At 42.6% G+C, this 12,811-nt stretch overlaps 1 protein-coding gene across 3 annotated transcripts in view; it reads right to left on the reverse strand.

Annotated features, from left to right (window-relative positions):
* nck1b (NCK adaptor protein 1b) overlaps positions 1-12,811 on the reverse strand; it is a 25,635-nt gene continuing 12,824 nt past the window's right edge. For 2 of the 3 annotated variants that reach the window (XM_042219701.1, XM_005912325.3), the window contains 2 exons: positions 4,165-4,916; positions 1-4,072 (listed from right to left, as the gene is read on the reverse strand). In XM_042219701.1, coding sequence (XP_042075635.1) covers positions 3,872-4,072; positions 4,165-4,916 — 953 coding nt within the window. In that variant the 3' untranslated portion in view covers positions 1-3,871. Of the gene's footprint in view, positions 4,073-4,164; positions 4,917-11,638; positions 12,610-12,811 lie in introns of those variants that run through there. The other variant, XM_005912326.3, reaches the window with a different exon arrangement.

The raw sequence follows: 12,811 nt of genomic DNA on the forward strand, positions 1-12,811 counted from the left end.
CCATTTTTATGCTGTTTATTACGTCTTTTGAACACTCTAATAGACTCTTCTAAATTATTACACCTGAAGACAATCTCCCCTCCATAAAAACAGTATTAAGAGCATGACATTAAATTTTCACAGCACTGCCTTTATCATCCGTTTTCTTCACTCTCGTACAGGGAGGGGGAGAGAAAGAAAAAGAGGGGGGAAAAAAAAAAAAAGCATTGTGAGTTAAAGACCACCATAGAAATGTAAGCAGCACAAAGCACCAAAGATTTAATACCAGAGCCACTTGTTCTGAATATTATCAAGAAATCCATGAAAATAATAATAATTTAAAAAAAAAAATGATCTCAGGCTAGTTGAGCAGTCAGGAAGAAGCTTCTGCTGCGCTGTAGTTTTCCATCTTTAATAGTTTGATAGACAATCTCTTGATAATATCAGTCACAACTGACTTCAGCGTTTTTGTTTTTTTTTTCTGTAGATTTCAAACCATTTTCTGTACAGCTACGAGGCTCTGCTCATGCGGCCTCCATTCTTGTAAAGTGAGAAAGATCCCATTAACGATATCTAAGCATGGAGATACTGTAGTTCTGCGTTGGAATATCAAGTAAAACATTTAGGTACTCGGGATTTTTTTTGCTTTTTTTTTCCATATTTAAGTGGCTAAACTGGAAAAGTGGATGTCTTAACACTAGTTTTACATACAGACATTAAAAAAAACAAACTATATCCTTAGAAACCGTGACAGTTTCTCACAACCAACAATAATGTGATACCGTTACTTGAGGTGCTCATACATGGAGATTCAGGTCATGATTACATCACACCTGGTGTTACGTTTCTGAATGAACATCAGCACATAGTTTCATACTGTACAATGTAGGCATTCACTTATGTTATACTTGATTAAAATCAGCTACAGTAAGGTCACTTGAAACGACACACAATATCAACTAATGGGCATTTTATGCAGGAGATTTAAAAAGAAAAAAAAGAAAGGAAAAAAAAAAAGTCAGACAATGACATTTTCAGCCTGCATCACCAGGAAATGCTCTTCCCTATAAGGAAGGACATCCCAAAACATCGCTCACTAATCACTTAACTGACGCGCATGCAAAGCTTTAACCAAATACGTCGCAGCGGAGAAGTGGGAAGCACAGGATAAAGACATAAGAATAAAAGAAGGTTTGGGGGGAGCGGTTACTAAACCTTTGGTAGACAAAAAAAAAAGCCAAAAAAAAATAAATTGTGAAGGCACATTTTTAAATCCCTTCCTCAATTCTTCAAACTGGGGCACGTTGCGTTGGCGTTGCGTAATATTGCAGGATGCTTACAGAACTGAAAGTTAGGGAGGGCATTTTTGCCCAGAGTGATTCAAAGTGTAGGGAAATGCTGTTTCACGTAGAGCAAAACGGCAGCTGTACGACAAACAGCCACTGATCTGGGTATAATAAAGGAAATGTGACAGAATCCATATGACCCACATACTGATCTAGTGACTGAAAATGAAGCACAAACAGGCACTAATTGGCCCTTTAACATCGTGACATAAAAATAGTTTGGGACCCAAAAAACCAAAATCACTCAAGCCATGCTGACACTTTAAACCACACATTCAGAGATCCCTCCAGAAGCCGTGCACTCCTGGAATGTTTTTCTTTTCCCGCCTTAAACGTTTAAATAAGACATAATCCGACTTCAATTCAGATTTCAAGTGGTGCAGTGCAGGTTTAAAATTGGCGCTTGCACTTTTCACCCATCATAAACCAAACTGAAAGCCGATTGTTTCACTGTTTAGAATTCATCTTATACAAGTCCAGGACAGAGGAAAGTCTGCTCACAGCTCTCTGTATGAATAGCTCAGTCAATCACCTGGGGAATGGAGGGAGGGGAAAAAAAAGGTTCACACCCATGTTTTGTGTTCTTTGTGGCATGACTGAATTTTTTTTTTTCATGCTTGGATTAATTAGACCTCCAGAACCCTCCCATCTCAACTCCTTTAGTCTCTGCTATGATATAGCAACAATTTCCCTGCCTGGGTATGCGATTCCAGATACTCTTATCCAATGGAAAAAAAGTCTCAGTCTCCTCCTTTGCTCCTGATTCACCTCTTTTTTTCTTTTAAATGTCCGTTTTCTCCCTTTCCTCCTCCTTCCTCTCTCTCCCTGTACTCGAGTCCAACTGGCCACAGCTGGAGAACTCATCATTGCAGGCATCGTGATCATCATCATCGTGATCGGCGTCTCCCGGAGCACACTGCTGAAGCGGCCCCCCGCCAACACTGCTGCAGCTTTGATTGCAGGCAGCACGCAGCGGCACTAGCTGCCGCACAACATTCAACAACTACTTGGTCCACTTTCACTCAAAAACAGCCATTCACTAGAAGTCCTTCACTGTAAATATAAACCATGTGTGCTGCTGAAAGCATTCAGACATACGGACATTGAACATACATTTGGTAAAACCAGCTTAATGTCCCAAAGTTTGACTGCACGTACATTTAAAGCAGCTCTTAGGATACATTAATCAAAAGAAAACAAGCACTTTCTTTATCATTTCTTCAGCATAAGGAATTGTTCTCCGACAACCCCAGTGCTGGCTTAAGCTCGACGTGTACGCTTTGCAACCACACAAACGCGACCCCTGGGTAACCCTCAACTCCTCCATTCCCTCCAGTGATCACCAATTCAGGGAGCAGTGACATCATCCCTCCCAGCCCTCCATTTTTCCTCAGAGCTCCGGCAAACCAGCACTGTATATATTTTTGGAAGCCGCGCAGTTCACCCTGGCTCACCTCACTGCCGTCCATCTCCATCCCCTTTGGCAACACTGAAGACACATCTGCTGTCACCCACACACTGGGCTGGGGGTGGAGGAGAGACCCAGGAGGGAAAAATACTTTGAGTCTTCACATGACCTTTATATGCAAAGATAAACTCCCCGTCACCCCTGTGGACTGTCTCTCCCTCTCCTGTCGGAGCTAGGCGGAAGGTGTTAGGACACTATTCGGTTTGTGTGCGTCCATGCAAAGTTAGAGGATTTAAAATCCCTATCTACGCTGCCTCGGTTTTGTAACATTCACGTGATACAGATACAGCAATATGTGAGACAAGCAATACTGTTGTACAAAGGAAGACCACTATATAGAGAGTTTGACCTTTTACAATAAGAGGAAACCTTGAAATCCTTAAAAAAAAAAAAGAAAATGCACAGTGTGATATTCCAATCTCTACAACATTGATCATTACAGAATTGTATCAATAAATATATTTTGGTCACTTCATTTTTATTCGGGATTAGCAGAAGTTGTGTATTAGTTTGTCCACAGCCACAAACAGCGCCTTAAGACAGACAAAAAGAAATAAGCTATAGGCTCGGCTCTCGAGTTCGCTAACATCTGAAAGAAAATGCCTCAGTCAGGTGTTGTTTGTATAATGTGTAAAGTTTAAAAAAAAAAAATCACATTTTTAAAAGAAACCGTTAAAAAGATTATATATTATCAACAACATCAACAACAACAAAGAGGAAAAGAAAACTAAATGCAATAGATATCAAGGTGGAAATAACCATGGCATTGCCTATGACCTAGCACATCTGGATAATTTAAAATAGGCAACCAAGAGGTCTGTAGTTACTCTCAGGAGTCCACCTTCTTGCCGTCTCCCTCCTCAATGTCTCTCCCATGCTTTTTTACCCCACACCTCCTCTTGGAATGCTCGCAAATCTGTGACAAATCACATATCATTTAAGTCCTGATGATGTGTTAAGTCTTCAGGCTTGGAGCTGAAATGTTAGTGTGTGTTCTCGTGTAAGTATCTGTATTATATGTTGATGAAAATAATGTGTAGAGGTGTGTGTGTGTGCATCACTGTGTGAGACAGATGGATCAGGAAGCAGCCAGGGCTTTAATCAGGTACAGTTTGTCTCCCTGCTCACTGGTGAAGATGGGGGCCTTTTTGTAGTGTTCAACAAGCTCTTCCATAGAGTTGAACTTGCGCTGTCCGATGCAGTAAAGGTTGTCCTTCAGCTGCACTTTGAAATGCTTGTTCTTGCTCTGCGCCTTCAGGGAGATGGAAAAGTCGTTTGGCTAAAAATGAAAAGAGAACCGGGGTTACTAACAGTGTTTCAAAGCACCGACACATAACAAGATAAACCAAGGAGAAGGTGGAGGCTACTGACCGATGACTCGCTGTCTCGGATGAGGAAGTCTCCCTCTGTGCCTCTTTGATTGAGCGCCACCTCTGCCTGGTGGCGCGTCACCTTTCCGTAGTACCACTCCTTCCCCGCAAAGCGCCCGCTGCCTGATGGCAAGATGTAGTCGCACTCGGGTGTGGGCGGCCCAGCGAGCCCCGCTTGCGGTTTATGGGAGGTGGAGTCCAGCACAGTGACGTAGTTCTTGGGCACCAAGCCCAGCTGTCCATCCGCTTTGCGGCACTTCCACCACTCCGGGTCATTCTCGGGCTTCTCCACCACCTCCATTACCTCGCCCTTCTCAAAGTTCAGTTCCTCGTCGTTGCCTGAGTTGAACGGGTAGAGCGCCTGAACTGTGTGCAGCACTCTGTTTCCGTTCGCTGTGATGTTCACCACCGCAGCCAGTTTCTCTGTCAGCGATCCGGCAGGGTCGAGTCCGCCCATACCCCCTCCCCCCGCCGTCCCATCCACGTCCTCCGTCACATAGTTGGACGGAAACCAACCTGACCGTCCGCTGTAGCTACCGCGCCACCAGCCGTCGCTGCACTTCTCCATCACCACCACACGTGTTCCCTTCACCAGAGACAGCTCATCCTCACGCTCTGCTGTGTAGCTGAACTTGACCAGGGCGGGAAGGTTGAGGTCATACAGCCTCTCTCCGTTATCTGCATTCATATCTGGGTCAGCATTAGGGGCTGGATCTCTCATACCCCCCTTTCTGCTCTTCACTTTCCCAATTCCTAAAAAAAATAAAAAAAATATGACGAATATAGTAAAGATGTTGGCGTTTGCAGTGGAATCATTATCGTCATTCATATTAAAATTGAACCCAGTGAATTCGATCAGAATCTGAAAAGCAGCCGAGACATGCTTATTTGTCTACATTCAAATTTAAAAGTCATCATTTCAATTAAAACAAAAAAAGGCCAGTTCTTTGGAATTTTATTTTCCCCATAATGGTGAGGAACAAGTCTGGAATTTAAAAAAAACAAACACAAAAAACCAAAACTGCACACACTTCCCATTATAAACATGAAAATTTAAGGCAGGAAGAAAAAAAATCCCAGACAAATACCAGGGAGCAATAATAAGCATTATGGGCTGGGTGGGTGGGTGAGTGGGTGGGTAAGCAGGGCTAAACATCATTCCTTTTCAACATTACATTCCCCTAACCCCCCGCTCCACAGTCCAAATCCAAATACATTCTTGGGGATTAGGCCTAGGTGCTGAGGAAACAAGGGAAAAAAATGCAATGCTGGTGTGCTGGGGGGAAGAAAGTGAGTGGGATGGAAACTTGTTTTGGCATGGACCTATAAACTGTGGAAACTAGAAAGAAAGTAAACTGCTGCTACCCAACAGTGGTTAAAAAAAACAAAACAACTAATACTATTTCATTGCTGCTAATCACATTGAACTAATCACCTGCAGCTTGATCCAAAAAAAAAAAAAAAACTCAGCAGGAGCATCAGAAATATGACGCACAGGGCAGGTAACAATTCTGCAAACTGTGAGCACTGCAAAGAATTCATGAGGAAGGTAAAAATAAAAAAAAATTCAATGCAATGCTGTATGTCATGTGAGGACAGATAAACAATAGAACAGAAAGTTAAAGATCTTTCTACACTGCAACTGCACTGGATCCACTTTGAATACATTTGCACTAAAAACATGTTAGAAATTCTACTTATTCTTCCAAAGTAATCTCTGTAGGCCACTTGTGATCTTGTGTAACTGAAAGTCACCGTCTTCAGAATGTACTGGTACTTGTTTACATGTATATAAAAGCAACATGTCATATATATTTTAATGGGTCATTTTGCAATGTATATTACTAGTCTGGCCCAGCTGAGATTAAACTGGGCTGTATTTCACCTATACAATCAAAGGCTTTTGACTTCCTTGTTTTAGAGTGCTCTTCCCAGTCTCTACCCAGCACCATCACTCTCCAAACACCCCCTCAACCTGACCGGTGTGCGATGATAAGGAGCACATTCATCAACATGTTATCAACTGTGGGCTATCAGCAAACTAGCTATTCCTTTCTGTATTTGATGCCAACCTAGTCCACACACATTTCCATAGGTGACCACTGGCAAAAGGGCAACAAACGGAGGCTAACGGTAGAACAGTCACCATGCCCGTGAACCTTTTTCCCAGCAATTGTTTCAATCAGCAAGAATTTCCACCTGACAGCCATTTTGCTACTTAAACAAAGCCCACGTGACGTTACTGTAATCATGACACATCTATGCTCTTACCGATGATGTGACAGTAAACCAGACTGAAGCTAAAACTAACCAGACACTGATATCAGATAGAGCAAGCAGACGAGAGACCCTATTCCTGATTACGTCTGCAAAGCTATTGCTTGCACAATCAAAAGACAGCTGGGTGAAATTATATACTAAGGCAGGGTGTAGTCTCCAGGACGGAGTGGGGAACGTGACTAATGTGTCACAACGCCATACTGAATATGCTTTACCACACATAAATTGCTACTGAAAGGTGTCTCTGACTCAAGGAGAGCAGACAAATTTCACGGTAGTGCTCAGAGTCCAACGTCAAATTGCTTCCAGGTAGACCCTGTTATTAGTCACACCACTGTACATAACTACAGACTCCAGACAGGGTGTTAAGAGCTGATGTCTGTAGGTGGAGGTTAAGTGCTGCGCAGATGCTAGTTATGCATCTGTGCAGTCTTTAGGACTTGAAGGCAAAATGTCAAACAACAACAAAAAAATTGTTTTTTCTTACAAAAAACAAATGTTTCCACAGCATAAATCCACTAGTCTAAGTTTTTAAATATGCATAAACATCACAGACCAAAATCTAGATTTCCAACAGCCAAAGCATCTGCAATTCTTGGAAACAAACAAACAAACAAAGAGTGATTATGCAGGTGCAGGCTCCGGGGTGTGCCTTTGCACAGTTGGAAATGGCCTAGTTAGCTCCATACAAAGGTTAAAGGTGAACTCTGTATAAATAATGCGTCTTTTACCTCCGACTGACACCGGAGACAACTTATTTTTGAGTTTTTATCTCTTTGGCCAGCCAACAGTCCTTATCAGTGTCCCTGTCACAGTTTTTATTTGGCACTTCCTGCTCCGCTCACATGAACACTTTGCATTAAAAAAAAACCAACAAAAAACCGGCGCCACTAAATTTGACTAGATGCTCAATCTGTAGTAGTAGGATGTTCAGATTTGCCTGTATGGCTACAGGTAGACAATACCAGAAGACAAAAGAAAAGAAAATTGAAGGCACCTGCTTCTCTAAGGGCCCATCTGTAATGCTGCTGTAGGTCGATTACAAAAATGTACGTGGCTGTGTAGAATAGGGCTCTGAGCACAATCTCTGGACCTTTTATTATGTCGAACTCAACAAGGTATGTGCAGAGTAGTAAAGGCACAGTAACAAGCACGTACAGGTGGTAACAGCAAACAAATAAACAAAGTGTGTAGAGGCATTTTGAAACCTGCAGAAATTCCAGATTATCATGGCACAGATAAGAGGTAGCTGGGCTTAGGGTCTTTTTTATGAAGTAATGGTAACACATTACATAAGTGACGTACGTTAGGGCAGTAACAGGACAGTCTGAGGTTAAGCACTGCTGGATTATATGAGGGCTGAAGCTGGAAATCTTTCATCTGACCAACAGCCCACTGCAACAACTAGTAATGAAACCTTTGCCACAAAATGCCCCACATGACGAGAAGCAGAATCCTTCAACTGCAGACATGAGACAGAGTAAAGCAGCGATGAATCTTAAAACCCCAAAACAAGTCAGTGCTTTCACCTCTGGTTCCCTGTGAAAAATCAATGACTGCTGAAATACGGCTTGTGTTTACCGCAAGCTTCAGACAAACGTTTTACTATAGGAAATATTTTAGAACTCACGAGTCGCTAAATGAGGTTACAGAAAGTCTCAAAGCCATTTAACACAATCACAATCGAACACAAGACCTCACCGATTGTGCCGTCATTCAGCTGCAGTGGAGTTTATGACCTCAAATTTGGATTTTCTTTCTAGTGACAGCATTTACACAAATGCCATTTTGCCAAAGAAAACAAACTAATTCTCCATATTTTATGCAATAATCCAACAAACCTATTGAAACACCTATTGGTTTTATTTCTCGTGGGACAACGTCCAAGCTGGCCTACAAAAAGAAAACGGTGTTTTTGGCTACAGATACATGTACTCTGAAAAAAGCAGATTTAAATGTAGAAAGCTAAAAATAAACACCATCTCACCACCTACAGAGCAGTTTCCGCTCATTGCTGACACCTGAACTTAACCTAAAATTCTGCCCTCACGGTGCATGTGTACATGCAGTGTGGGATTTTCAGCTTCCCCAAAAACCCACAACCCCCCCCCCCCGTTACTCTATTGCTACCAGAAAAAGGATAACAAGAGAAATGAAAAAGAACTTTGCTTTGGAAATTTTTGTCTCATTTGACGTCACATGCTTTTTCCTGTGTATTTCCTTAGAGGAGGACACAGAGGAAGGAACTCATATTGCAACAGATGGCAGTAAATAACAATGATTAAGACCATGACTTAGTTGGTAACCACCTCTGAAACAGTTGCTTTTTTGGGGGTTTATAGATGAGGTACACTCAGCAGGAGGAGAAGAAAGTGCTGGGGAGTTTGCTCAGCTACCAGTGGTAGACAGGAACTAGTTTTGTTTTTCAACTGTGGCCTCCCTACACTGGCTGGCTGTCCCATTGTCTGCTAGGACCCTTTCGACCTCCTGGCTTCCCTCCATTTCACGACTCTTCCTCTGCGGACGACAACACCCCGCGTCAGGCTGTCTGACAGTGCCTGAACACACTCCTGCTTTGGCATTTTGAGTCCTCCTGCTCTAATCACAGTCATATTCTCAACTGCACTTCTTCTCATGTTCCCTAAATTATCACGCAAACTACACTTATGTCATGTGGTGACAACACAGAGCCTCAGAAAGTGCTCTATAGATTCACAGCAATGCAAACTCAGACAATATATGTACCGCAAAAAAGCCACACTCAGTCGTATGGTTTATGTGCCAAATATAATGACAGCCATGTGTAGTTCAAAAATCAAACAAGCTAAAGGAAAGACACACAAGAGTGAGTTGGCTGTTCTTCAGTGGAGACGACCGGGGCTACCTTTTAAGACTACAGCTTCAATAAAGCTGCCAACGCGGTTGAAACGCAGGAAACGTGCAAACTTCTTTCAACTTCAGCTGTTCGAGACATCAAAAGCAAGCAGGCAGCCATCGATCTCTGTGACGGAGCAGCGCTCGGAGAGAAATACTCCTCTGTTCTTTACGCATCTGGACAGCACACCGCTACAGTCAGGCGCTACAGGAAAATTATTTGGTTAACATATGTAATCACAAAAAACCCCAAAACAAAACAGAAAACTGCACAGTAACTTTAAAACTCGTTTTCACTTTCTCTTCACCTTTACTCAGGTGACCTCAATTTAAATTGCATTTTGCTGATGCTGTAAATCATGTGTGCTCCCCCCCAAATACAAACACGTCAGTTCAATTAAAAAGAAAAAGATTTCCATAACCACTTTCTTTTACATGATTGCTATTTGGACACGCCAATAAAGCAACGAGTGTCATGATACTGGCATGCTGCACAAACAAACAATAGATATTCAATTGTGGGCAGCAAGCAGGGGGGCAAAGAGACGCTCTACTGAGAGCTAATATTTATATTCCTTCAGCCACCAGTTTGTCAAAATGATGCTGAATAACAACAAAGTCTAAAACAAAACTTTTTCTATGTACTCTACAGACCAAATTGTGGTTATTCACTGGGAAAATAATCGGTATATTATTGTATAATAAAAGCAACCATCTATAGTAGACAATATAATTCAATTGACAAGGCGGGGGAGGGCGTTGTTAATGTCGGCAATGGTTCAACAGGTCCAGACCCTTGCTCACTTCCTCTTAAGCAATTCTTAATGGAAGAATATACAGGGAAACAAAGACGAGTAAATGTCTTTTCACAGGAGAACAACATCTGAAGGCCTGAGTAAACTTGACAACTCCCCTGCCAAACTTCTAATTATGATTACGTCTTTTGCCTTTTTGGTCAGGGAAGAGCGATCAGTGGTTTTGGAGAAAAGCCAGACTTTGAAATGAGGGAGCGTGCGACAGATAGATCCCCCCCCATATGATTCAACTTCCTTCTAACTTCTTGCTTCCTCTCTGGCTTCACTTCTCCAAATGCTCAGAGAGAAATGTGCCTCAAATTAGAGTTTCCGCTCGCTGGGGAGGCTGAGAAACAGGAAAACAGAGGGAGGGGAGAGAGAAAGAGAGAAAGACTAACAGCTCTCAGTTTACACAAGCAAAACATTTGTTAGCTCATCTCTGTGTTGTTTTCATCCCCATACTCTGGATCCTTCAGACAGCAAGCAGACTAGTCAGTGGACACGGACACACACACACGGACACACACACACGGACACACACACACACAAAGATAGACAGAGACAGGCGATATCACTCAGCAGTTACAAGGTGAGATTACAGCAAGCGTGTGTGCCGAAGCCTTTTGAAAACGAGTGTCAGCGTGGCTGTAAAATATCCTCATCCCACAGAGCTGTCCATGTAGCGACATTCCTCTGATAACCGAGTGAGGTGCGGGAGATGGGAACCCGGGTCCCATCAATCAGCAAAGACCCCTTCCTCCTCTTGACTACAATGACTACAGTGTTCTACATAAGCACCCTGCGTCCCTTCAACTGTAGCCCATGATAGGAGGTGGGGTGGACGGTGGGGGAAGAGACCCTCCTAGAATGAGTAGGGGCACCCTTAGGTTAGCATAAGAGAAAACACACACTGGCTATATATTAAGATATTCCTAAACAGGGTAGGGGTCTTCAAGCATGATAAAGTAATACACCTAGCTCACTGGGACTAATAGTAGAAAGAACTGGAGTGGGATTACTGTGTGTATGCATGTGTGTTCAACAGAAAGAGGCAGAGAACGATTGCTGAGGCAATTACAGGCTTCGGCTCAGCAGAAGGCTTTTCAAAAGCATATCCACCCAGTCTTTGCAGCTGCTCACACTCACACACACACAAACACACACACACACACAAACACACACACACAAAAGCTGTTAAGACACCCTTTCACCCTCTCTTTACCAGCACAACATGTTAGCACAGAAATCAGTTTCCGCCAGCTCCAATTATGACACATTTACTTGGTTAACTTGAAGATAAAACTAACCAGTGTGAGAAATCACGAAGGGAAGATGAAAAAGAAAGAAGATTTGACAATTGCCGCTGCACAGCTAGAGAGAGAAAGAGAGCGCGAGAGTGAGAGGAGGAAAAAAAAAAAAAGCCACTCAAACTTCAGACAAAACATTTCCGGACAACTTGTAAAACAACAAATGAGTCATACTTTCTTTAAAAGCAGCTTAAGAAGACTAGAAATGTAGAAAACTCACGAAAGAAATGTTTGAATAGGTTAGCCATGTCCATTTTGGGCTTGCCGTCTCTCCCTCTCTCTGTCTCCTTCCCGGCCCCCGCTCTCTTCCCACTGCAGCTGTAGAGTTATTCCATGTGAACACCCAGAGAGCTGGGAGGATTTCAGAGCAGGGCAGCCTACTTGTGACCATGTGGTCAGGCTTAGCCAATGAGAGTGTGGGATATAGAGGCCTTCAGTCCAGCTATGGAAGGCAGAGCACAGAGGCCTCATGGAGAGGAGAAGAAGAAGGGGGGGGTTGACACTTATACGCGCAGAGAAAGAAAAGGGAAAGACAAGGAATAAAGAAAGTGAAGGAGTAATTTCCTCAACATATAGAAGCAGGAGGGTAGTGTCCTTAAAAAAAATTATATAAGGATCTGTGAGGACATGGCAGCAGCTGAGTGAGTCAGTGAACACTCCGTGTCACATGACTGCAGTTGTTGGGAGAAACACTCATAACTTTACAACAAACACAGGAAACATGAGTACTAAAACACACACACACACACACACACACGGATCATACCATCACACATTCTTTCGAACGATGACACTGCTCCACACCCAGCAACGGACCTGGCTAAGAAAAGAAGGGAAAAAAGAAAAGAAAAAAAAGGTTTTCCCTCCCACATATTATTGAAGAGTCAGCCCTAAAGTTCACAGCTAAAATGCTTTAAATCTACTTAATAAATAATTTAAAACAAGAAAAAGTGAAAGTTATACATTTACAACCTTTCTATTGCTATATTTGTGTTTCATAAAGTTTGGTTTATGGTTAGACCACATTTGCTCATGTTTTACTGAGTTGTATGTGTAAGTGAGAAATAGCTGGAGTTGCCATTGCTGCAGCTGTTCATGTGAACCATTTGATCAACGGATGTACCGACAGGTGGGATGTTACGGGGAAGCTCGTCGCTGTGGTGCACGACAACCAAACACACACACACACACACACACACACACACACACACACACACACACACACACACACAGACAAATAAACATATAAAAACCTAGGACATGAAGACTGAGGAGACCTAAACTGCAGCAGTAAAAATAAATAAATACATAAAAATTGACATGCCATAAACAGAAAAACAACAGGAGAAAAAAGGGAAATCCCTGCTTATTTAAGTGAGCAAAAACAGAAAAG

Source organism: Haplochromis burtoni, unplaced genomic scaffold, assembly GCF_018398535.1.
Source record: "Haplochromis burtoni strain Fernald_Lab_line unplaced genomic scaffold, NCSU_Asbu1 Contig_1, whole genome shotgun sequence".
In the NCBI taxonomy this organism is placed as follows: Eukaryota; Metazoa; Chordata; class Actinopteri; order Cichliformes; family Cichlidae; genus Haplochromis; species Haplochromis burtoni.